A 26,171-nucleotide genomic window follows, 5' to 3' on the forward strand; every position below is an offset into this window, starting at 1 on the left:
TGGATTACTTATTGGAAAGTTGCACTAAAACATTGCTGTTTGAAATGTAATTCTTATAAATCCTCTTTGATTTTTGAGCCCTATTGAGTGCAAGAGATGTGCATGCAACACCATGAATTTATTAGGCCACGTAAATACTTATAGGAAAGCAGGATTTGCTGGGAGGGAGCAGGAGGCTTTTGCTGTTGTTCTGCACTGCTCCTAAAGCAACTGCACCGTAACTAGCATGAAAAATAAATTGAGGACTGTTTCTGGAAGTTGAGAAGTAACTCCACTGAATATTTGCAATTTCTGTAGGAAAAATAATATATATTTGTTTTCATCCTTTCATTGTAGCTTTTTGGAGCGGTAGTTCTGTCTCCCCTGAAGCGGATGCTGGCATTTGTGTTGCTATGAAAGTAACGTTATCTGGGTTTTTGCTTTTGTATAAAACTTCAGCAGTTTTGTGTGTTACAGCTCCGGCTGTGTTCGGCTTCAGCAGCTTATTAAACTACAAAAGTGAAGAAAACCTACTAAATGTTCCTAAAATAACCTTCCCTTGAAAACTTACGCTATTAAATTTCTCTAAGGAATTGACAGACCTATTTCTTGCTGCGGGAGCGAGACCGCAGAGGGGCATTTTTAGCCTGTTTTTCAACCATGACCGAAAATGCGGTTTACCGGCGGGCGGGGCGGCGCCAGGCCCGGCCGTGCCCAGCGCGGCCGTGAGGGGAAATGCCCCCACCATCCATCCGTCCATCCGCCGCCGCCGCCGCTCCCGGTTCACCTTTCCGAGCTCCCCTCCGCGGGCACCCTAGGGTCCGGTCCTGACCGGACGCGCCCCTCGGCCACCGGACACCCGGGGGTTCCCCTCCTCTCCCCCCCGCCTGGCGGGAGGGCCGGCGCCTGCCCACAGTGCCCTGCCCGCCTCCAAGATGGCGGCGGCGGGGGAGGCGGAGCGGCCCCGCCCCGCGGCCCGGCCGTAGGCTGAGAGCGGGCGGAGGCCGCGGGAGCGCCGCAACATGGCGGCGTCTGGCAGCGGCGGTAGCCGGGCGGATAACGGCTATGGCAGCCAGCAGCCGCGGCGGAGGAAGGGCCCGGGTGCCCTGGCCACGGCCTACCTGGTTATCTACAACGTGGTGATGACGGCGGGGTAAGGAGGCCGGTAGGGGTTTCCCTAGCCGGGGTGCCCTTGGCCCCTCGGCTCCCCTCAGCCCCCCACGGCCCCTCAGTGCCCGCCCGCCTCCCCGGGGCAGGGACCGCCGCCGTCCGCCGCTCTGGGGAAACTTTCCCCGCACCGGCTGCCCTCTGCCGGGCGAGGCGGCGGAGGGGCGGCGGGTCGGGCTCCCCGTCCCGTCGGAGGCGGCGTCCCCTGGGAGCGGAGCGGCAGCGGGTGGGAGCCCAGGGGCGCGGGGGGCTCCGCTCGGACGGGCCGTGGAGGTGGGTGCCCGCCCTGGGTGCGGGGCCGGGGCCGGGAGAGGAGCCCCGCTGCGGCGCGGGGCGCCAGAGCCGAGGGGCTGGTGGGGTCTCTTCTGTCGCGGTGTCCTTCCTCCTCGCTGTCCCTCGTGCCGTCGATGCCGCTAAAAACCACAGCCAGACCCTCCCTCGCTGCCCCTCGCCCGTGCTCGCCGAGGTGCTACGCTGCTCTCCCCGCCATGTGCTGTGGCCGTGGCCCGGCGCCGACGGAGCTTGGGTGTCCCCGGCCCCTCTGCGGCAGGTCCTCGTCCAGGTGGCCCCTCTGCCGCAAACAGGGCACACCGGCGGGAGTGTGCGTTCCCGGGAACGGCTGGGGTTTGTCACCGACACCTTGATTTGCTCTGCAGCTATCTCTGCATCCAGGTGATGGTGCAGATCACTCTTCTCGCCTCACCACGGCCGTGGTGCCGACTCCAGCACTTCTGGTAGGGAGGAGAAGCGAAACGCAGGGAATTGGTCTGTAGCAGGAGTTAAGAAGGCAGAGCTGTCGCCCTGTAGAGCCCGGCGAGGTTTTCCCCAAAACCCTTCGGCTGCTCCGTACTTCGGGAGAAGTTGAAGGCTGTCCCAGGCCTGCGCGATGCTCCGCTCCTGCCCCGCGCAGAGTGCTGCACGCTCAGCTCTGTTCTTCGGCGCAGAAATAAAAATAGCAATAACTGGGGACTCTCAAATTCATATGAAAGAGATTTTTTTTTTTTTTTAAGAGGCTGTAGAGTCTTAATGGAATCCAGATATAAATAAAACCATCTTTTCAAGGATGGAGGATATTTGGGTGGGAGGAGGAAAGAGCCTTTAAAATGGATCCCAAGGGAGCCTGTTTTCCACTAGATAAATCCTGGCGGGTGAGGAGTCGGGCAAACAGACCAGTCTCGCTATTTTAGGGGAAGATTAGTAAAGAATTAGTATAGATACGGTTTATTTCAATAAGGCAGTTGGACCTGATGGCTCCTGTCTTTGCTGGTGGCAGCTGGGGCTGGTTCAGCTTGGAAGGTGGTTACACTTGGGTGGAAGCTCCTCAGCTCTTGTGAGGTGCTGGTTATACCCGTTCCCCAGTAGGTGAGTTACTGGGAGGTGGGAGTGCTGAGCAGATTTATGGCTGCATAGGATATTTGCCGGGTATTTCACTCAGAGGGGAATGATAATTATGCCCCACTTTGATAAAAATTAATCTCTTGTTTCTCAATTCCACAAGCAGTACAATGCAGTACCGGCGGTCAGGAGGGCTCTCCGTTCTGTTGTGATGGCCCTGCACAGTGTTAAGAAGTTAAGCTCTCTGAGCTCTTCTTAGAAGTAAAAGCATTTGCCTGCTCATTGAGCTGCTCATATTTAATTCACTTATGTTTATAAAAGATCTCAAAAACCTGAGAGAGAAATTGCAATTTAAATGGAACGTTTCTGTAACGGTCCTGAACTTTTTATCACGGCAGGCGAGTTCCTGAGCATAAGAAATTTCTATTTCCTCAGAAGAAAAAATTGAACAAATTCAAGTGTTAGAAACTCCAAAATAAATAGCATAAATCTGTGTTTAGCTTCCCATTGTCAGGTGAATCTTGATCATAATGGTACCTGTTTTCCTGATTTGTACCAAACCTCCTAGAAAATTCCTGTCTTGGATGGGATGTGGCTTGTGGTGCTTTAATGTGAGCTGCATTTTTCTGGGCATGCTTGTGATTAGATGATTTCTGCAATTTGGGGCGCTACCATGGGGGTCCTGTGATAAGGGTCCATATCTCTGTGTTGCAGCTCTCTGCTGATCTTTTGAGGTAGGTCACCCGGACTGATAACTTGTCTTCAAATGGATAAGGATTTTACATTTCCCCTGGACACTGCTGAAATTCCCAAATATACAACGATGAGCTCAGGAAAAAACCCTCAATTACTTATTTTCTTCTTTTTAAAAGAGTTCATAATAAGGTAGTTTTTCAGGAGTTGGTTGGCAGAAGCTCAGCTGTTCATATGAAAAGATTGATACACAGCTGGTGGCAGTAATTAGTTACTGTCCCTGTGTCAGTCAGAGTGCTTTGACTTAGTTTCTCAGACAGCGCTGCCTTGGAAAAAGAATTGTGAAAACACCACAAATGTGAAGGTGCCCAGATGATGAAGTGATGCTGTAAAAGCACATGGGAGACTTTTAAGTGTGTTTTTCTGTTTCGTTTTACAAAAACGTGGCTTTTAAACTGAAGCACATATCAGCTTTGTTGTGTGATAAACAGGTAGTCGGTTAGGCGTTTTAAAATCGTAGTTGCCTTAGATATTAGCTTTGTTTAAAATCGAGTAACAGTTGGAAAATTTGGCATAATTATTGTATTTACTTTGCATTTATCTTAACTTAGCTAAAGAAAACATTGATTCTAAAATTAATAGGTCTTGTTTCTAATTTTATGCTGTGGCACGTGTAGTATATGGGTTCCTGGTAATACAATGGCTTTTGCAAAAGCAAAACAGTGGAAAAAGTATATACCCACGGATCCCTAAGGGAAGCTGCATACACTTACTGGTTGGTTCACGTGTTTGGGTGTTAAGGGACCAACGTGACACGACAGGGAATAACCAGTTCTGCAGTTGGTTCTCAGCTGTTACTTGCTCAGTTGTGGTTTTTTACGGTGGTTCAAAGCGTTAGGATGTAAAAGCACCACATCTCTTCTTCTCTCGCATTCAGTCAAACTGCTGTTGTGCTGTCTCAGTGTGAAGTCATGTAGCTGTGCCTGACCTGGCATAGGAAGCTCATTCTGGAGGCAGAGATGCAGCATAGAAATTATTTCCTAAAAACCGTAGTTGACTGAAACCACTGAATAATGGGGGGGCGGGGAGGGAGGGCGGGCATGCTGTTAGAGTTGAGTGTAAATGTTTGGTAAGCTCTGTAAAATGTGATTAAGGTTTCTTATTTTTAGTCAAGTGCTGTAACTGACTAGTACTTCTGGGCAGAAGTAGCTGTTGGTGATATAAATGATGAATATCAAAAGGATTTCACTCAATAAGATAGATCTTAATGTAATAGCTTTTGAATTTGCAAAGGTTCGTGTTATCAGTGTTGAGCAATGAGTGTTCTGGGTTATGAGTTTCACTGTCCACGTCTTCTGTGACTGGTTGTTGGGAGTCAAAGTACACTTCTCTCTTTCCAGCTTCGTTCACTGCACAGCTTTGCTGTATTCTTTTGCATAAATGATGCAGAACCTCAGCAAACTTTGCATAAGGAAACACGTTTTTGTAGTTCATAAGAGAAATAAGCTGAGGACCTGAGCATGAAACTTGCTTATTAAGTCTGAGTGACTGAGAGTAAAAAAAAAAAAAAAAAAAAAAAAAAAAAAAAAAAAAAAAGAAGGGAAGCATTAAGCCAGAGAAGGAGAAGATAAATCAGGCTGGGGCTATTAAACTTCTGTTTTAAAGAAACACAACCTTCAGCGAAAATTTAACTAAGTCTTTCTCAGAGAGCAAGTCTGCATATAAATCTGGAAGGAGAGCCCTGAAAATGTGCAGGGGCTTGTTATAAATATGTCAAGTGTTCCCCATCCTCCGTGGATTGCCTCATAAAAAGTAGTTCCACTAATTTGGGCTTTGGGTACCACTAAGTAGCTTACTGAACTATGAACGCCTTTTCTCCTGCTGTCTGTCAAGTTAAAAAAAAAAAAAAAAAAAAAAAAATCAATTTTGTGTATGCGGTATTTATTTTTCTCTAGCTTGGATTAATCAAAAAGTGTGAGAGTCTAGCTTAAAGTTGAAATGCATGGCAGTGGTAATTCAATGAAACGTGACTGCAGCTGGTATATCTGGTGGGCTTTAGGTCAGAGAAAGCTGAAAAAACAAACTTATAGCTTAGCTTCCATGTGACAGCGGTGCCTTTTGCTGCCCTTTTAAACTTCTCACCAAGTTTCTTCTGCAGTTGACCTTCCTACTGTTACTTCGTTTTCGGACTGGAACTAGTCAGGAAAGTATGGTCTTTCTGTAGCCAGTGATCCAGCAGAGAGGGGGGAGATGAGCAAGGGGCTGGAGCTCCTCTGGGTGCCACGCACCTCACCAGTCTCTCGGTTAAGGTGAGAGGAATTTGCAGACACCACCAAGAACTGGTGTCTTGTGCAACCTGAGAAATTGCTCAATTCAGCAGAGTTTCTCAACAAACACAGAAGATTAGGAAAAATAGAGAAACTTGACAGATACGAACAGGACAGCGTCAGCCTGCTCTGATTTACTGTCCTAAAAGAGCAGCAGTCAGTGTTGCAGGGGAAAGTCATTAATACTATAGCACTTACTGGTTTATTCTACACTGAAGTCCAAATACCAAATTAATCTGATTCTTTCTTTGTAAACAGCAATTACTTGGCAAATATTTGTCTTTTGGTTTCACAAGACAGCTTTAACTGAAATAACTTGTCACTACTGAAAAAAAGGAGGGTTTGGTTCTTACTCCATATTTCTCATCCCCACTCCTACTGCTTTTCTCTGGTGCTTGTTTTCTGAGAAGTCCAGGCAGGAATGAAATAGCTTTTTTTCAGTGGTACTAACAAGTGATGTTACAAACACAGACTTGGATGCCAGAGTTAATTAATATTGAAAAATCTGAACTTCACAGTGTATTTCAAACAACTTATTATATTTGGGATGGTATTTGCATACGCTTCTCAATACCTAAGCTAATGTGGTACTTGTAAGCATCTAACATGATGTAAATGAAAGGAATTTCTTCATCTTCCCTGTTAGAAAACCACAGGTGAAGGATTTTTTTCCAAGGGTAAAAAATTATTTCATAGTTAGGGGAGTTTCTGCATGTCTGCACGCACTTTCACTGAGGTACACCGTTGTTAGGAGAGACACTTGGTGAATGTTCACACAAGCTTTGTAACTGCAGTTGTGAGTTTGGAGGGAGGTGGGGGTAAAGTAGGGTGGCACTAGAAGTAGCTAAGGATGACAGGCAGGATGAACCTGTCAGTGAAAAGTTTGGGAGCTGCTGGTAAGGATTCCCATTCCCACTTCTTGTTCACCACCGCCTTCCCGGTTTTGCCACGAGCAAATGGAAACTAAAGTTAACCGTAGATGCTAATTTCAAATGAAAAAGTGTTTGACCAGAGTGTACCCACCTTAGTTTTGTGGTTTGTCCTAGACTCCACTGAAGAATTTCTGAGGTTGTGGACAAATACTGACTCTGCACCAGTCTGGTAGTGAAAGATGTTACTGCATCGGCTAGGACTGGAGGAAGAATTTTTAGGGTTCCTTCCTAAATTACCTGAGGGGAAAATCAGCAGGATTAGTGGGTCATATTGTTTATAGTATAGCTGCAGTTATATAGGCACTGCTGATACAGGCTTAGATGTATTTTTTGCCTAAAAAGGAAGGCTGGGACAGGCACGGCCATCACTGCCTTCAGGGCTTTAGCAGGCTCAGTTTGCTTGCAGTTACTTACCCATAACTGTTTCTCATTAAAATATATGTTAGCAATTAAGCTGGATGGTCTGTGATAAAGTCTAAGGATTTGCTTTGAACTGAACCATTAAAATGAATGTCTTCTGAATCTTAATTGTTCATGTCGTACTTTAAGTTATAGTATAGTGAGAGATCTTCGACTAGCAGTAAAAGGTTTTCTGCTTAAATTAAACAAAATGCGATACCAATCTTATTTAAAATGTAATTAATGCTTCCCATAACTAAATTATATGCAACTCACTGAAAATTAAACTTGGATATTAAAGATATCGGTATCGTGTTGGTGCTGAAATATGTTTTAAAATGCATAATATTTAACTTTGATAAATTTGCAGAGAATCCAAATATTTAATGTTTTCAGTGTTGCAGAGGGTAGGCAAAAGGTATCTCTCAGGACAGTTAGATGCCTGTTGGTTTCTCAGATATCAAAGACGGATTAAGGATTTTTTGTGTTTATGCTATGCTTAATGTCTCCTTATCTTAGACTTTTTTCTCTCTTTCAGATGGCTTGTTATTGCTGTTGGTCTAGTCCGAGCGTACCTGGCGAAAGGTAGCTACCACAGCCTTTACTATTCAATAGAAAAGCCCCTGAAATTCTTCCAAACTGGAGCTTTGCTTGAGGTAGGTGTAGTCTTCTGTTCCCTAGAGTTACTAATATTTGCATGAACATTTTGTTAGGAGAAATAAGGCAGCCTTTGAACAGTGCTTTCTAGGTACTTGCTTTAGCATTTAGAGAATGATTTGAAGGTAAATGTAAGAAATATGCCTCACACAAATGTTGAATCTTCCTTTTAGCAAGCTGTGAGGGAGTTAACTGTCTGCTAATTAGCTCGGGCAGCAGAGCCCAAGCTAGTATTAAACTTAAATATTAAGCTTAAATATTAAGCTTAATCTTTGAATTACAAATATTGAATCTTAAGCTCTTGTGACAGAACTAGATTTGTTTCTGTATTGCTTCATTTGAAATGTTAGTGATTTGAATTTTTCTTTTTGTTCTAGATTCTGCACTGTGCATTTGGTAAGCTTGCAAATTTTCAATTTTATTATTTTTACAAAGACTGTGCTTTTAGGAATGTATTAGCATGAGAAATGTTATGGTCTGTGAATTGCCAGATTTAATTCTTGCATAACTCACTTTTGCTTGAAGTACATTGCAATTTTTTACTAAATAATTTGACAAGATAAATCACAAAATAGAAAATAGTGTAACAGGTTTTCAATTACTTAACATTCTATTTTTATATAGATCCTTCTAATACTACAAATCTTAGAGCAGTTTATAAATGTTTTATAGTAGATCATTACTCTCCACATCTACATCCTATAATCTTCTGTACTAAGCTGTCATTCCTCAAAAAAAAATTTCTAGCTGGAAGTCATTTAAAATCCAATAAAAATAACATTTCAAGCACTAGAGCTTTGCCCACATCCATAGAGCATAGATACACGTTGTAAAATTAGGAAGGGGTAACCAGTCTTTATCCCAGATTTGGCTGTGCTTTAATGGAACTGTTTGGGAGAGTAAGAATTAGTTAAGATAGGAGTCAAGAATTCTTGTTAGCCTGTACTGTGAGGCTTGTTTGTTAGGCTGGTGTCAGTGGTGTGGGGGCAGTAGTGGTGTCGTGGTTTGGGCAACCTGAAGAGCCTTGTGGCTGAGTGACAGGGTTGCATCTTGTCTGGTTTGTTAGTCCTCATGAGTAGTGAACAGCTTGGTCTCAGCATTTGGATGTTTTGTTCATGGAATAGATAATGTGTCGCCATCTCGGCAAGATCAAAGCCAATGTGCTGTAGAAGGAAGCCAGGCCTGCCTGCATACCTTTGCTTAACTCTGATTTTTCTAAACAATCCAATCTTCATAAAGAGACAGTCTTATTTACGTTCAGGTAGGTGGTCTTGTGACTTCAAATGTAAGTGTGAGCTCCTATCTGAATGTTTGCTATTTAAAGAGTAAGATGGCATTAAGGTTCCTACAGCTGCAGCTACAAATCTGCTCTTGTTCATGTATCGTACAAACAACGTACATACTGGAGGGTGTATCACTGTGTTACAAGTAGGTTCATAACTGAATTCCTGTGCAAAAGCTTTATTTTTAATAACCAAATGTAGTCGTTGGAAAACTTAAAATTATATGCAAAAATTTGTCAGCAGAGGGCAGTCTAATTCTGTATTTGATAAATTAGTTCTGACCTTCCTGCATAATTGTTCCTCTGAAAATGTTATTTCATGAAGGACAATTTTTAAATTGCACAGATCATCCCAAGAAGCAAATGATCATATGCTCAAATTTAATATAAAGGCTTCTGTATGGATCATATAGATGCCTGTGCTGCCAAGATAGTCCTTCCAAGACTGTTGTATTTTACTAAATCTGTTACTTTTTTTTTTTTACCAGAATAAACTATAGTTTTAAAACATTTTTCAAAAATTAATAATAGAATGTGGATTTTTTTAAGTCTTATTGAACAAATAGCAAAAAGGACAAGTATCTCAGAACACTGGGCCAAAAAACTTGCAAATAAAATGTTGTTTTACCATCTTAAATCTAGAATGCTTTACTGTTTTCTTAAGCTAAACTTGTGTGCAGATGTCAATGTTTACTAGTACTAAATCTAAGAAATCAATTGGATTATCTCTTCCTCACACTTTAGAGTATATGTCCACACAACTCAGGGAATAGCAGGAGGGAGTCCTAGGTTTCACCTTCCAGGCTGGTGTAAAACAGCAAACAAGATGACTGTACCAGCCTGTCTGTGTGCAAAGCTAATAATCCTGGCTCAGTTAATTTGAGCCGTGGATCCATTTAGCCCATGTTATCCTCAGTCACACAGTTTAGTATTAGTGAAGAGAGCCATTAGACGAATGCTGCAACATTTTATACCATTATAAATCTATCTTTTTGCTTTTCCTAACAAAACTTTTTACAAAAAACCCACTTATTTTATTATAACTGCTCATGGATTTTATGCTTTTTTTTCTGTTAATGGAATCATTTGTCAGCTAAATAAAATGAGGGGGTTTTGCACAGCTGGATACAATGCTGCTGTCTGCTATATTCCTATGGATTCTGGTAGAAGTTTTTACGCAAGGAGAAACAGGAAATTTGCAGATTCCTTTGCCCCTGATAAACTAATTGCTATAACTAGAGCTATAATTCTCTGTCAATAGAAGAGCTTATCTGTGACAGATGGCTGTGCGTATCAGCATAACTTTTCTCTCTACATCTTTTCAGTAGAATCTAAACTGTTAGCATCTGTGAGGCAAGTTCTTCAAAATATGAAGATTGATAGGGGAACAGAACTTTGGCATGTGGCAAAGTTTTAAAAAACAGAGAGCTCTACATGAAGAGAGGAGGAAACATGTAGCCCAGAGACCAAGCGGAGAGACTGAAGGACAGGCAAATGGAAAGTGAACGTGCAATTCCTTCACTTTATAGCAGATAGAATCCCAGTGTATGAATGACACTGATATCGTGGAAGAGCTTCTGCCTGGAGGAAATTGGTATGGAAAGGGGTGATAGGAGCCAAGAAAATGAAGAAACAATAGTAGTACAGGGAGTTTGTGAAGGGAACAGAGAAGAAAAAGGTGGCTTTTTTGAGTACTGGCCTTCCTACCGTAGCGATGCTCACCAGTAACCCTCTGGTAAGCCAAAGTCAGCACTGGTTGACTTTGATTTAGCCTGCTCAGCTAGGAGGGATATGAGGGCTCCACCTAGAAGCTACACAGACAGCCTGTTCTCAGTGGGGAAGTGCGTGGGAGGGCGACTTGGAGGATTTCCTGCTCGAGGTGGGATCTGGAAGAGGTCTGGGCATGGCTTACTTGCCAGGTTGTGGACCTGAGCCCCCTGTCAAGCACCACTCTAGTGTGTGCAGTGTTGGGTAAGTGGTGACAGATGTTTATAAAATACAAAGTTTAAAATTGTCTGTCGGGTACCTTTTCTGTGCAATGAGTAAATAATTAGAGGCAAGTAAAGTTTACATAAATTGCAGGTGGTGAGTTGCTTATTTTGATCTCCTGGTTTTTGGCATAGATTGGCATTGTCTTGGCTGTAATGAAAAATCTTGTTTGCCTTACTTGTGAAAGAAACCTGGATGGTGCCTACACAGTGTTTTGGGGTTATTTATAGATTCCTTTGCAAGAACATTAGTTTATCTTGTTTAGGACGGGATGATCTAAGTTGTATAAAAGAAAAGGTCTGTTACATGGTAGGAGTGAGCCGTTAATGAGTACAGATTGTGGGATTTTATAGCACCCCATTTTATGTTCTCTGAGTAATAGAAATTCTGCCCTGAGACTTTACAACAGAAATTAGATTATGAACAATACGAGATAAAATTGAAGAGAACTGTGTTTGTAGGATTTTTTTCTTTTTACTCTGAAAGTGTTCTGCAGTACACTTTAGTTCTGTGACTGACTGAAAATAATTCTAATGAAACTTGCTTTTGGCTTTTCTTATTCTTTCTTCCTCTTCCACTTTCTGACTTGGCCTTTACATCTTTCTGAGGCTGTTGTGTTGCTTGCTATGATTTGCATTCATTTTAGAAGCACTGTTTACTGTTTATTAGGAGCTGCAACTGCTCTTCCATTTGTCTTCATTGTGCTATTGGGAGAAAATAAAACTTTGTGCTGTGAAGTTTAGAAATTTTTTGTAATCTTGCAGTCTAAAACTATTCCTGCTCTGTCAGACCTGGGTGTGTAGGATCATTTTAGTGGCAGTTTAATCAGCACCTCAGAACTTGCTTAGAAGAACCAGTGAAATCTGCTTCCTTGAGAATATTCCTAAAATGTTTCTGTACCAACCAATGCGTCAGCTATTCCTTGGGTTTGGTTTTGGTTTGGTTTTTTTTAAGTTGGATTCCTAAGGAGGAATTACAAACTTTGTATCTTCAGAATACGGGCTAGATCAGTGTTTCTTCGAAGTACTTGCACATTTTGCCTGTTGGTTTGGGGGATGTACTGTGCAAAGCATCTTTATTGGCTTTACTTTTTAAATCACGGTAATGAAGAGTATCTTGGATATTTAAATCAAATGGAGTTTATTTGAAAGACTGTCCCAAAAGCTATTTGATTGAAGTTATCTCATCTTATTCAGCTGTTTTGTGTATTAAGGAACGTGCTGTGATTGCAACAAGACTGATTGCTTTTATTTGCATTTTGATGCACAAAGTCTTGTCAGGGGATTGCATTGCGTTAGGCTGTATAAACACACCCCAGTACAGACTCTCAAATTAAAAAAAAAAAATTAAATGCTTTTCTTTCAAAAATTTCAAATAACTGGACTTTGGCTTAGATGTGTCTTATTTCCCCACCCCGATAGTCAAGAATATTTACTAATTGCAAAATATCTTCCAGGCATTGTTCCCTCTTCTGTTGTTCTGACTGCTTTCCAAGTGATGTCAAGGGTTTTCCTGACGTGGGCAGTAACACATAGCGTAAAAGAGGTAAGTTAAGCTACAAAATATATATAAAAACTAATGACCTATGGTGAAAAGCAAATGTTGATTGCTGTCTTATTTTCCTTAAAATGACTTCTGTTTTTATCCCAATGTGAAGTGTGTATTTATGTGAATCAATTGTTTATGTGATCTGTGGACCAAAAGAAATAAAAATTAATCTGATGTCATCTTTTCTTGACAATCAAATAGACTGAGGTCCAATTCTCTCACTGTTAAGACATCTTGCTCCTGAATAGATTTTGCAGTCTTTACTGGAAGTTAAAGAGGTTCCAGTGTATAATATGGAACCCAGAATTTGGGACAGTGTTCTAGTATTGATCTCACTACTGCCATAATTAATAGCAAAACCTCCTCGCTGCCCCCTCTTTCATAAACAGTTTGCTTTCTTTACTATGGGGTGTGGAAGCTCCCCCACAACTGTGCACAGCAGTGCCTGAACGTTCTCCATTATCACTTTCCAGGATAATCTTCCCTCTGTCCTTTGTTCACATTTCTTACATTCAAGCATAGGTGGGTTTTGATGTCTGTGATTTTCCTCATTGCTTGCCACACTAAATAGTGCTTTACTTTATATAAATCTATGCCGAATCTTTTGGAAGCAATTTTATTTGAAAATTATCCTGACAGTAATTTTAAAATCTAAACATGCTTTAATTGGTACGGATCATGCTGACAGACTCTCTCATGTCATCTGAATACCTCGTAGTAGCCCAGATATGCCACATCTGTGCTGTTACTTTAGCCAATTTACTCTCATTAAAGAAAGAAATTAGTCTTGATTCCAGTGTCAGCGTGGATGCCTGCAATAACTGATGGTCATCTACTGTCATTATATGTGTAAGATCTTTTGTGAATTGACATGGAGAATGTCTTAAGGACCTTGTCTCATTACCAAGTCTTGAGGGGAGCTGCTTTCTCTGCCCTACTCCAAACCTGTTATCAGAGTATCCACCCACATGTAAAGTAAGTCACTGTAGTTCCTAGTAATTAACAGCCCTTTCTGATGTTATGATGCTTGTTCACGTGATGCCTTAATTTCAAGCTGTTTGAAGTGGAGGAATGTTTTTTTTCCTCAATGAACTCAAAATCTAAATACTTATATTCTGTATGGATTTCACTTTCAGTGCAAATAAATGTACTCCAGTCTTTTCACTAGAGAGAAATACTAGATTTTGAACAAAAAAAAAAAAGCAAGCTGTAATCCCAAGACCTTGGATCTTAGATAAATGTATAAAATATTTTTAAAGAAATATGGCTGTAGTTTTGCTTGTTACCTGTATAATGTTGGGGTACCTGATTCTTCATAAAGAATAGCAATTAATCTGCTTTTAAGAATTGCCTCCTGGTTTTGAAGTGACCCAAATGTTAAAGGTTGGATTGCATGGATTAGAATTTTTCCATGTGTTGTCTGTTAAACGTCGAAGGGAAGTCTGTGAAATGATTGTGGGTTAGGTTTTTTTGAAACTTATGCCCACATTCTCACCAGAGAAAATAAGCAAAATGGGAGAAAAAGTTCAGCCTTACATTCAATTATTAACAAGAATTTTTTAACAAGGATTCTTTCAGCAACTTTACATGCAGTTTTTTTCCTCACATTTGTGTGGTCTTTCGGTTGAAGTCTTGCGAGTGACTACCTTATGTGTTACTTTTTTTTTTTAATGTCTTAGAAAGTGGGCATAAGAATGGTAAGGATGAGGAATCCTGTGATGAATTTTTCACCTGTGACTTCGTGCAAATAAATCAAATGAAGAGGCTGCATTCTGACCCCTTCCCTTGCCCCCAACCAGAGCGCATGCAGTCTCACCTGGGGAGATGTACTGAAAGTGTCATGAGTGTTCTACTTTTTCTAAAGGGCTGTCTGCACAAGTGAGCTCCATGGTGAAGTCCAGGATTAAATTCTCACACAGCTTTATGGAACTTGTAAGCTATGCAGTTGCATGATGAGGTTCTTGTAAAATAAAACACAGTTTTACTCTTTAACTTTTTTGAGTGAGACTTGTTCAGTATCTTGCTTTTCCAGACTGCTTTGATATATAATACAGTTAAAAGAAGAAACATCTGTATTGCATCCTTCCTTTCTGTCAGAATACACTTCTAGATATGTGATGTGACTTGAAGCATGCTTCCTGCCACTAACATGTTTGTGCTTTTTGTTGAGTTTAGTGCTGATGTGTTGTTAAATTCAATATGAAAGTATTTATAATAAATGTTTAAGCATGGCAAATGTTAAAAGCACTGCACACTTCTTTGGGTAGCAATGAGATTCCCCTTACCTCCTCTATATGAGTAGCTGATGGCTTAGTGGAGGAGGGCTTGGCATGTAATATGGTACTTGCAATTGTTTTGGCGTTACTTGGGAAAGGAATCGGTTTGGTGAATTTCACTGTTTCTCCTATGAAGGAGAGAAGGAAATAAGCGAGACTGGCATGAAGGGCTAGAAGTAGGCATAGGGGAACAGAAGGTGCCTTTCAGTTCAAAGTTGTCTTTTGAATTTGTGTGAACAGTGAGATCATCTGGTGACATCATGGCAGGCCTTGTAGAGTTCCATTCTGAGAGAGAATTCCGCATCCATGATGGGTGGATTTAAGCAGTGATTTAATGCTTATCCAATGGGGTGCAGTTACAGATAAGCTGGAGATACATATTTAGAGGAACCTTTCTAGAACAGACAGTCAAAAGGGTGGGTGTGAAGATGACATGTACAGCATATTGAGCTGGTAATTAAGACTTCAGTATCTGCAGTTGTGAACTGACACTTTAATCAGTAATAAAGCATACTTAAAGAGGGAAGAACGTCTTAATTTATGAAATTTAAGACTAAGTTGTAGTGAAAGAAGTCCACGCTGGAAAGTTAGAACTCTAAATGGGTGAGTTGCAGTTGAAAAGCCTGATTCATCACTGCTTTACATCTATGTAAAATCTGAGTATTACTGTAATACCGTGTAACACAAATGTCTGCCAGGCCCTTTGTGCCTACTGTGAATCTTCCTTTTTTTTATTTTTTATTTTTTTTTTTTGTTAATTGATGTACCAGAGAACCAGTGCACTGGAGGTGGACGTGCTGTTTCATCATTACAGTTGCATAGTGCTGCTGGTTTTACTTTTCTGCACTGGATTGCTTAATTATGTGTTTAGCTGAATTTTTCTGCAAATAATTTGTCAAACTGTTACTCTTAACATGGAGAAATACATAGAATTTGTCTCTTCATGCGTAAGGAGAACAGTAAAAACCTTTCAGGCTTCATTTTGTCAATTCCCAATTCTCATCTCTGAATCTTAAAAGGCTATGGATTCTCTTACATTTTAACAAATATTGTTTGCTATTCATAATATTGAAGATAAGCTAAAATATATTCAGGACCCTCCTTGATGATAAATTCGTCTGAAACTCATCCAAAAAATGATGCCTGTGGCATGATTGACCCTTATTAAGGCAGTTGGACAAATAAGTTGTAAATAAAGTGTAAAATGTGCTTTGACTTTGTCTAACACCTCCTTCAAAGACTGGCATGAAAAAGTAGAGGAAGAGAAATTGAGTCCTGAGGGCAGTGTTGGACTTCGTACAACCAATAAACAGTAGACCCTTAATAAACCACTATCTCCCTTATCCTCAACTTGGAAGAGGAATGATACAAATACAGTATTAGCAGTGCCTAAATGAATAAGACTCTTGAGAGACTGTTTTGTAAATCAGTTCCCAGGGGTTTGATAATGTGCATCTCAGACATCTTTATTTGAAGTACTGAAAAATTGTCAGTCCTCAAAGAGATGTTCCAGTAGTGACAGACTCCTGACGGATCTGTTGGTGTGTAAGAAACATACTTTTTAATGATGAGCTGTGGAATATAGTTAACATACGATGCGCAGTAGTCTTCTGTTCCTTACTGCACAGAATGTAACTGTTTGAAAACTGTATAGGTCACTTTTGTATGAAAACTGCCACAAAGTTCGAGTATTCTTTTGTGCTTAAACAGGGACACAACAAATCACTGATTGTGCCTTTATAGCTTAAGTGACCTTAACAGGGTTGTGTGTGTTTTATAATGGTGTGAACTGTTTTAATAACTTCTAAATTCTAATATTGAAGTATATGGGAAAGACTAGACCTGAGAAAGCAGTATTACAGAAGTCCTGTGATAGAACTGGATTGTAACTGCCAGATTTTCTGCTTCTGTGTGTATCATTCACTGTTGGCTTCATAGGTTCTTGCCCTTGCTCATGTTCTTGGGTGCTACTTCAAGCAACAAATTCCTGTTTGTTGGGTTTTTCCATAGTTAGGGAAACAAGTGGGATTCTAAAGTACAGGTTGAAGTCTGTGACGCGTAGGTTTAGATGAACTCACTAAGCTGCTACTCCTGATTTGACCAGAAGATGTAGCTCCAGTGTGCTTGTGGAGCATGTCGCTGCATGGGAATGAACAGCATCTTCTGTGAAGTGCTCCTAACTTTAAAGGTTGAGAACTAAGTCTTTCTTATAAAGCAGACCCCAAACAAGATTAAGATCCTGTAGCAATATAAAAATAGATTTGATCTCTTTTTTGAAAAGTCTTCAAATAAGCTTTGGATTTTGTTCTTTTATGATGATGTAAGGGAGATTAATATGTAAGCAAATTATCAGTTTCATATGGAAAATGACAATGTGTGTTTGCTGCAAAATGCAATGAAAGTGACTTGAAATACTATGTGCAGCAGAATGTAGGTTAACAGCAGCTCTGTATTGCAGGATATCCCAAGATTTCTGGATATTTTTTTCTGGAGTTTGTAACAAAGTTTTTTATGGGTAGCCCTCTGTCTATGGGACATCCTCATGAGCGTTTTTACACACAAATATATAATCAGTCCCCTCCTATTAAAAAGTTCCTGATTGCCCATGTATTTTCTTGCTCCTTTTTTCATTTGTACACTTTGCCCAAGATGAATAGAGTGTACCACCCATACCTACAGAATTCCTTTTCCCCTTTTTCAAGAGTTGAAGGAAAAAAGAAAATGCCAGTCCCTGTGGTTGAGCTCTTTTTGTTCCTATGGTCCACTGAATTTGGGCTCAAGGTACTCATACAGCTGAGAAATCTGCTGAGGGGGAGGGAAGAAGGGGATTTTTGCTCATGTTTGCTCTCAAGAGTTTGTACGAGTTATGTGACCCCCATAGACTACTTCATCAGTGTTACTCCATCTGAAACTTAAACCTAATAATTATGCTAATAAATCTAACAACTCATTTTAAAATACATGCTTTTGAAGATTAACTTTCAAAATATGAAGGGAGTAAAAGCTGGTTCAGTGATGTGTTTCTGAAATAAAAGCTCTACGAGGTGTAAAGCAGTGAAACTTAGTAATGCCTTGAATGTAACGTTAGAGGAAGTATGGTGGATACACTAAGCAGAAAAATTAGCAAGGAACAGTGAAGCAGGTCGTTGCCAAGTTTACCTGAGGTGAGACAATCTGGGCTTCTGTTTCTTCTCTTTTCCACCCTATGTCTCGGTGTTAGCTATTTTGCTGCTTCTCAAAATTAGGACCCAGTTTCTCATCTGTAGAGAGAGGAAAACAGTGCTGCTACTGAGAAGTAGCATGGACTAGGATATAAAGAAATAAATAATTCTATAAACTAGAATATAAAGTCTGAACCAGGTATCAAGTGTTAGACTATTGTTAGCATCCTTTCTGCTTGCTGCACTAGGAAGGAATCATAGGACTGAAATGGAAGGAGGTACTGTACAGGCATGGAAAGAGTTATATGTTCTCAGCATTTCAGGCATATCTTGTACTAATTTACCTTGCATAGAATGGGCGATCTTAAGTTACCTGATCACCAAGCAGAGCTGTTCTTAAGTAACTAGAAAAATATGGAGCATGATAAAAAGGGATTTTTACTGTTGTTACTAATGTTGCTTTTAAGCTTATTCTTGGAGTCTGTTCTCTAAAATTATGCAGTAAAGCAACCCATGGGAATTGGTTTCTTTGAGGTTTTCATGGGTCTGGTTAGTAATTAGTAACACACAAATTCATATTGAGCTTCTTTTTGTTCTTACAGGTACAAAGTGAAGATAGTGTCCTGTTGTTTGTGGTGGCCTGGACAATCACTGAGATAATCCGTTACTCTTTTTATACGTTTAGCTTGTTAAACCATCTCCCTTATCTCATCAAATGGGCCAGGTAGGTCACATAATAGAAATCATAGCCTTAAAGCACTGATTTGGCAGGGATATTTATCTTGTAAAATAGTTACAGTACAAAAAATTAGATTGTGAATGTGACTTCCTAGCTTCTTTCCAGAAGAATTCTGGGTTAAAAAAAAAATCTATTACATTGTAAACTGAAAGAGTAGTTTGTCAGAAAATGATTGTGTTTATCAGAAACTGACATTTAACAGTAAGGGGTAACAGTAAGTAAACTGACATTTAACAGTAACCCTTGAATCTGATGGTTGTACTTGAAACCATCTGCAAGCTCATTGATTAATATCAACTGTGTTTGACCCCATTTTAAGTAATGTAATGACCTGTACCAAAGAGTTCAGAAATCAAAGTAGCAAAGTGTGTGGGAGGTGGGGGAGAATAGCTTTAAAGATTAGTTTTCAGATTCTCAAAGGTAATCTTTAAGTAATTTGAACTGACTGCTGATTTGAATACTTACCTTGCAATACTGTTCACACTTTGCCATGCTCTAATCAAAAAAAGAGCTAAGGGAAGTAAATACTGAGTTGATAATTTAAAATTTTAATATCCATAGTAGCATTTAACAAATACTTTGTCAGAGATTGTCATAACTTTTAATCTTTTCCTTAAATGTTTTGTTCTAGGTACACTTTGTTTATAGTATTGTATCCAATGGGAGTCTCAGGTGAATTACTCACAATATATGCTGCGTTACCCTTCGTCAGGCAGTCTGGCTTGTATTCCATTAGTTTGCCTAACAAGTACAATTTTTCCTTTGACTACTATACATTCCTGATCCTGGTTATGATCTCTTACATTCCAAGTAAGTATGAGTTTAAGGTGTTTTTTAATATTAAAAGTTGTAAAAGGAAAAGCTAATAATTGTGGGATTAACATGCATATAATTAATTTTGCAAAATATTGAAAATTATCTGAAGAAAAAAGAGCTAAAACCGCAGGGATTGCTTTCTACCAACACATGCAAAACAGTAATACATGGTTTTTTTCTCTTAACACTTTAAATATTAAATAACTGTGGTACTTCTTGGCAAATGCATTATTTTTTTTTCCCCACTGGCAGACTTTCAGGAGAACAAAGTTAAAAATGGATTCTTAAAAATGAGTTCTTTATCAGGAATAAGAACTTTGCTTTTGCATTAGTGAATAGGGAACTGTTGAATTAACTTGAATTGACATAATCTCTGGTTGATGTTGCTATAGGTGGAATGAAGATTTGGTTTTGCTGTTTTGAAATAGGGATTAGGAACATGGAAGCCTTTAGCAAATTTAAACATGCAAATAAAGTCTAACATGCAGAATAATGTAGTGATGATGCTGCTGTTGGCTTTCTCTGCAGCTGTCTTGATATGAACCTTGTTGTTTGTGCAGAATGATAAACATATTCAAAGATTCAAATTTCAGTAGTCTGGCTGTTTCTATAACAAGCACTTACACTTTCAGTGAACCATCTTGTAATTCTGACATCAGACTTCATAAATTTTTCCAGCTGTTCTTAAAAAACTAAAACCAAAACCAACCACGCTTCTCATGCTTTTGTTTCTCCTTGTCCCTCTCATCAAAAGATGGGGATTTTACTAACCTCAAGCAGCCAGAATAGTATCTTTTGTTGTAGTCAAAATAACCATGAGTATTAATTCCTACTTGTGCAGTAGCTATAGCACAGTTGACAGGCCACGTGGCAGAGAACCCACATTGAACTCAAGTAACAATTTTATCCTGCTTTCTCCATTAAAATTGCTGTCTCTGAAATGAGGTATTTTTGTGATCTATTACCATCTGCTGAGTGCGTAACTTGAATGCAATCTTTTTGTCTTTGTTTATTTTTTTAAATTATTATTGTGAACTGGTACATTAACTCTGAGAACCAACTGCTTGGACTTGATCAGTCTTAGGTGTCTTTTCACATGAAGGTATTTCTGTGGTATTCTTGAGACCCATGAAAAGCAATGTTCATTACAGCCATTGATTGCACCATAGTTTGGTTGTTCATTTATAACAGCTGCCTATGCAGGACTTGTGCCTTCTGAACCCACTGAAGATCTTGGAAATTTTGGGAATGTTAATAACACAAAGAAAGCAAGCTTTGAAAACTGTTGTTAGAAATTGAGTGTTTACATTCTTGATAGTTGCATCTTACCATACTTTAAATCTCTAATTTAGTACTTCTCTGTCAAAATTGACATCTTGCTAGAAAAGACGTCATTAAATTATTTGCATATAATGGTTCCCCATTACTTAGACTTCAAATGGAGAAACCATGTAGCTCTGTTACATCTCTGGACAGCTGTATTCCTTAACACTGGTGGAGTGAATCGTGACAGGGAGGAAACAAGCAGGAAATGAAATACAGGGTAAAGAAAGCCAAAAGAAGAAATGTTGACCTGGAAAAAAAATGTAGAACACAAATTAAGTAGACTTTGGCCTATGTTTATGGCAAACAATTGCATGTGTAACTGATGTAATTTAGGCTGATCCTGACCTTATTTAGTTTTCATATGGCTCACAAAGGTTTGATGTCTCATGGCAACTTTAGCTTTTGCTGTTTAGGTATGTGTGTTTTCCATCCCCTACTTTGTTGTTCTGCAAACACACTGTGTAATGTAGTCTTCTAAATTGGAGAAGAAAAAGCTTTGCATGGAGCATAGAGAGAGAAGAAAGAAAAGAGGCACAAGTTCGTATTGAGTTCCTTAGATCCTGAAAAAGTGACACTAGAGTTATAAGAAATGAAACTAATCTGGACATTTCATTCTTTCAGGACTTTTTCCTCCCTGCAATATATTTTCTCTCTATTTTGTGAGTGCAGTTCAGGAAACTTTTGTCATCCTGCTTGTACATGCACAGTTAAATAAGGTATTTTGCATTTAATTAGAAATGTGATTGCTCTAGCAAAAAATAAACAGTAACTAAAGCCTAAGGACAGTATCACTTATTCTTTTTAAAGAATAAAAGGCAATAGATTGAGTGGAAAGCGGATAAGCATGTTTTCTTTTAATAGAGAGTTGAGGACCTTGAGCATGCGACTGTGCATCTTACATTAACTTGTAAGCCTCACTTGATATGTTACTTAAGTCTGTTTTCTCTTCAGTCTTTCCTCAGCTGTATTTCCATATGCTACATCAGAGGCGAAAGGTACTCTCCCACACTGAAGAACACAAGAAGTCGGAGTAATTCTAACTCTTTTTCAGAACTTTTCAAACATCAAAATGCTGCAGATTTTCAATACCCAGCACATTTATAAAGAATATACCAGGATAAAATAAGTCAGAGGTAAAAGACCAATAATTTAGCAAGAATAACCAATAAATGTGAATTCACTGAAATTCCACAATGTAAAACATGGAAATAATGTTCAGCTTGCAGTGCTTCAGAAAACTTCTAAACTTTATATGGCTTGGCAGTTAGCCTTTTCCTTAAATGATGTACTAAATGGTTTTCATTTATTACTAAATGCCTGAAGGTTGCAGTATGAGTGATGAAGTTGTACCCATTAAATGCTTGAATTGGGATTATATTACTGATACCTCTTTTTTTTAAGTGCTTGACTGCATGCCAGAAACTGTATGTATTGCTATGAAAGCAAAGAATATGCTCTGGAACACTTCAGGATTTTGAGATTCCAGTGGACAATGTAATCTGGGAAAAGTCTTTGAATTTAGAAAGGTAGGTTGTGCATTTAAAAGGTGATGGGAACAAGAACAGGAAACCAATTATGAGAAATAAGGGGAATGCGGTTCTTTAGGAATTTAAACAGTAGGTTGTCTGACCAGAGTGTATTCTTAGATCTTGTTTAAGCTGATTACTCAAATGCTAATGTTAATTCAGAAGCTATAATGCTTATCTGAAACACTGAAACTCCTCTAAGTACTGCATCCCTGGATACTTTTTTTAAAATACTTACAAAGAAATACTACTAACTGTAATATTTCTAGTGAGATCAGTAATGAATCTAAACAATATAAGGAGGCAAGTCACCCAGAAACAGGTGCAGTTCTCCCTTTTTTACTTTAAATTATCATCTCTAATTACTGTCCGCTATCTCAGTGGTACTCATCTTTCAGTGTTGAAGACTATTTGCTCTACTGTGGAATCATTTGAGGGCCTTGTTCTTCAACTTAACTTTTTCTCAAGTGACTAATGTGTATCACACTGGCACATCCAAGCAGGCAGTTCCAGGCACTCGGCTTCTGAAATGTTGCAAAGTCATAAGCTCCTTCTTTGAAAGCAGATTATCTCATGTGTTACATGCTGCTTTTGCAGACTGGACAAGCCTTTCCTCATCTGCTCTTTTGAAAGAGCAGAAGACCATAGAAAGTTAAATATTTCCGAGGTGCTTTCTCTGGGTTCTCAGGTTAAGCCTTCACTTGGAAAGGTAAAACAGAAAAAGGAAGAACTGAGAGAACCTTGTGGTGAGGCAGAATGCACTAATGCTGTGTGAGCAGTGCCCCAAGTTATGAACAAACTGTTTGTTGGGGGGAGGAATGGAAGAGTACAAAGGGGGCAGGGAAATGAACAAATATCCAAGCAAAGGCAAAAGGAAATGTAGGTTATGGTCTTTGCTCTGTTAGGAATTGATAGTTGAATAGTCCTGTCTTCACCCAGTCAGAGCTACTAGGCAGCAACACAAGGGCTTCTCTGGCTTCCCTCTTACAACATTATGATGCAGTGCATAAACAAGGTGTGATCACTACCATGGTGCCTGCAGACAGGTCTCGTGCTGTGCCTGCCAGCACCTACCCCTGGATGTGGCCCATATCTGTGTCCCAGTTGGTTGTGTTTGAGGCATCACAGCTCTCCCTAAACACAGTCAGTAAGTACTAAGGCTCTCGGTTCTAGCATGTGGGAAGAGCTGGATTTACTATTATTTTGGTTTATGTTTGTCTGAGCTCTATTTAAAAAAAAAAAGAACAACTTTGCATTCTTCAGTAATTTCCTTTGGCACCATCAAAATGTGGCTGAAGTTTCCTAGTGCTCGCTAACACATATAACATCTTTCCTGTTCAACACAACCAGGACTACTGTAAGCAGGGAGAGGGTAAGAGACAGTAATGATCCTTGCTTCTATTTTAAACCTTTTGGAGATGGTTATTGGCTGTAATAAAAAACGCTCTGGCCATACACAACTTCAAAGTGGTTTTGTATTCAAAGATGCAACAATTTTAATTCATTTCTCTGTTAGGCTACGTGCTGCTTTGTTGTAGTTATCTGAGAAATGTTGCATTATACTGAACTCATCGTTCAAAAGTGTAAACTTCCACCTCTGAACATATCACCTTCTTTTGCTTATACTCACTATCAAAGGAGTTAGTGTCAGTATTTCTGAAGGATGTCATCTGAAAGGTCTGATTTCCTGATGTACTCAGGTTACTTGATATTGTTGATGCTCAGCTCCTGAACTTTTCTTGATTTTATTTCTGTGCCCAAATGAAAAATTTGGTTTCAGATTTGTTGGTCCAATTTGGACAAAAAAGTGGCTGTGTAATACTCCTGTATGAAACAAAAGCGTAGCTCTTTTGATGAGAAAGAAGTTGCACAGATCTGTATTAGATAGCATCGGCACTATGGAGAAGCGGAAGAGCTGCCAGTAGGGAGAAGGCTTGTACAACCGATGTCTTTACTGAATAAACTTTATTACGGAATATTTACTTGAAAATATTAATTTACCACACAAATGCAAATAAACCACAGCCTTTTAAAAGAAAACAGGGTTACTTTTCTTTTTAAAAGAAAAAGAAAATGCTTTGATAGTAAGAAATCTTAATTGGTAAAGTTGATGTAAAAATTATATTCTGGAGTATGAGCATGTAGTTAGTATGTACAAGAATTTCAGCACTTCAGCTTGCAGTGCTTTTTCATGCTTAGCTTCCATGGAAATCCCTGGAAGGTGATCTTGAGTAAGAACTCTAGCCCCATACCCTAATACTCCTTGGGTTTTTCCCTAATACTGACTTTGGTCACACGTGTGGGTGTTTTCCTCAGAAAATAAGAACAACATTCCCCTCCTCTGTCACTGAAACTGTAATGTGATTTATGTGAACTTTATAATAGAAGCTTTGATTAGTACTGTTTGTCACAAATCTAGAGGCTGGTTTGGTTTCTTTTCCCCCCCAGACCATTTACTTGGCTTGCACGTTTTCTCTTGGCATCACCAAACTTCTGCAGCAGACCTGTTTTCTGCTTTGGCAGTCTTTGTGGTGTGTGCGCTGGTTCAGGCGACAATACTTTATGTTCTTCTGGCTTTGTGCGAGTTAGTCATTACCCTCTAACAGACCAAGGCTCTTACCAGTATATAGTTTACAACTGGAATTGTAGAAATGTTCATATTGTAAATTACAGTAAGATGCAGGTTACGGTGCAGGTAAATTGTAATTTTTCACAATGTGATGTTTCTATCAAAGCTTTTTTTTATTTATCAGTAGAAAGGTTGGCATTTGTGTGGACCAATCTGCAGTGTCATTTTAAAACCTATCTTTCAGCTCAAAATTTTCATGAGTATACATCAAATCATACATTTTGATGTATATTTATGTCAGTGAAATTTGGGTGAAAACTATATACAGTCATTTTTGTATTTTTTCTATGTTGTGAAGAATAAAACTGTAATTTTATAAGTCTGATTCACTAAAATTATTATAAGTTAAATGTATTTTTTGTATATTTAGGAATCTGGTATTACCTGGAGCTCTGAAAGATTAAGCATAGACTTTTTATGCATGTTTGGAAGATATTTCTACTTGATAATGCAGTGAAATGGTTTGTATGCTAAAATACTAGTCCGTGTTGTTGCCTTGTGAAAATGATTCTATGCTCTCTGCCTGGATTTGGCCTACTGATCAATGATACTAATTGCTATAATCCAAATAAAATTAATTCTGATCAAAATATGTTGTATTGTTACTGTTTAAGAAACAAAAGCAAATACTTTTAAAATGTGAGTTAGGGCTCTATTTTTATTCATTTGTATATCATATGTACCTTGCAATTTACAAGATGTTTTTGCGTACGTAACTTTTGAGCTCAAACAAAAGAATTAAGCATCTTGATGCTGTTATGAATGCTCTGCTTTGCCCTTTTAAAAGAGGTATCCATAACAACGTGTTAACTGACACTGTTAACATTCGAACTTACAGCTTCCTGAAGGATCCTCAGTAGAATGCGCGCTCTTTGTTCTCCTGTTGTTATCTGTACTCTAGATGGTGATGGTTTTCTACAAAACCAAAATCATTTGAGTATTATAAATATAGTGGAATGCTTAACTAATGCAACAGAATACTTCAGAGTTCATTTACTAAATATAATTTGTCTGCTACCACGGCAATGTTCTTAGCATTTTTAACACTTCCTGAGAGAGATTTAAATACTATGTCTAGATGCCATTAATGCTTATAAATAACAAGTTATAATCCTCTAATAGGAACTGAGTAGTAGTTGCAGAGTGAGTACTATTATTCTAGGCATATGCTTGTCATAAGATTGCACAACTACAGTGATTTTTTTGTTTGATTGCAGAGGGGATGAAATAATGTTGTCATGCCCAGCATCAGCACATGTCCTACGCGTGATAGCTGTGACTTAGCACTACTGTGCAATTAAAAACTTCTCTTTGAAATGTTATGCTGTGAAGAGTGCTGAGCTCCATTTGTGCCTTAGAACAACTATTACTGATTGTGTTTGTTCTTTGC

The 26,171-nt window shown here is 39.3% G+C and overlaps 1 protein-coding gene across 1 annotated transcript; it reads left to right on the forward strand.

Moving 5' to 3' along the window:
- The first annotated feature begins 931 nt into the window (after window positions 1-931).
- On the forward strand, window positions 932-25,371 carry HACD2 (3-hydroxyacyl-CoA dehydratase 2). The gene is made up of 7 exons (XM_014939175.1): window positions 932-1,132; window positions 7,371-7,488; window positions 7,867-7,885; window positions 12,217-12,305; window positions 18,348-18,469; window positions 19,116-19,294; window positions 21,578-25,371. The coding sequence occupies exons 1-7, from the start codon at window positions 1,002-1,004 to the stop codon at window positions 21,658-21,660; spliced, it is 741 nt and encodes a 246-aa protein (XP_014794661.1). The 5' UTR covers window positions 932-1,001; the 3' UTR covers window positions 21,661-25,371.
- The last annotated feature ends 800 nt before the right edge of the window (window positions 25,372-26,171 follow it).

This window comes from Calidris pugnax, unplaced genomic scaffold (genome assembly GCF_001431845.1).
Source record: "Calidris pugnax isolate Ruff unplaced genomic scaffold, ASM143184v1 scaffold21, whole genome shotgun sequence".
NCBI classification, from domain to species: domain Eukaryota; kingdom Metazoa; phylum Chordata; class Aves; order Charadriiformes; family Scolopacidae; genus Calidris; species Calidris pugnax.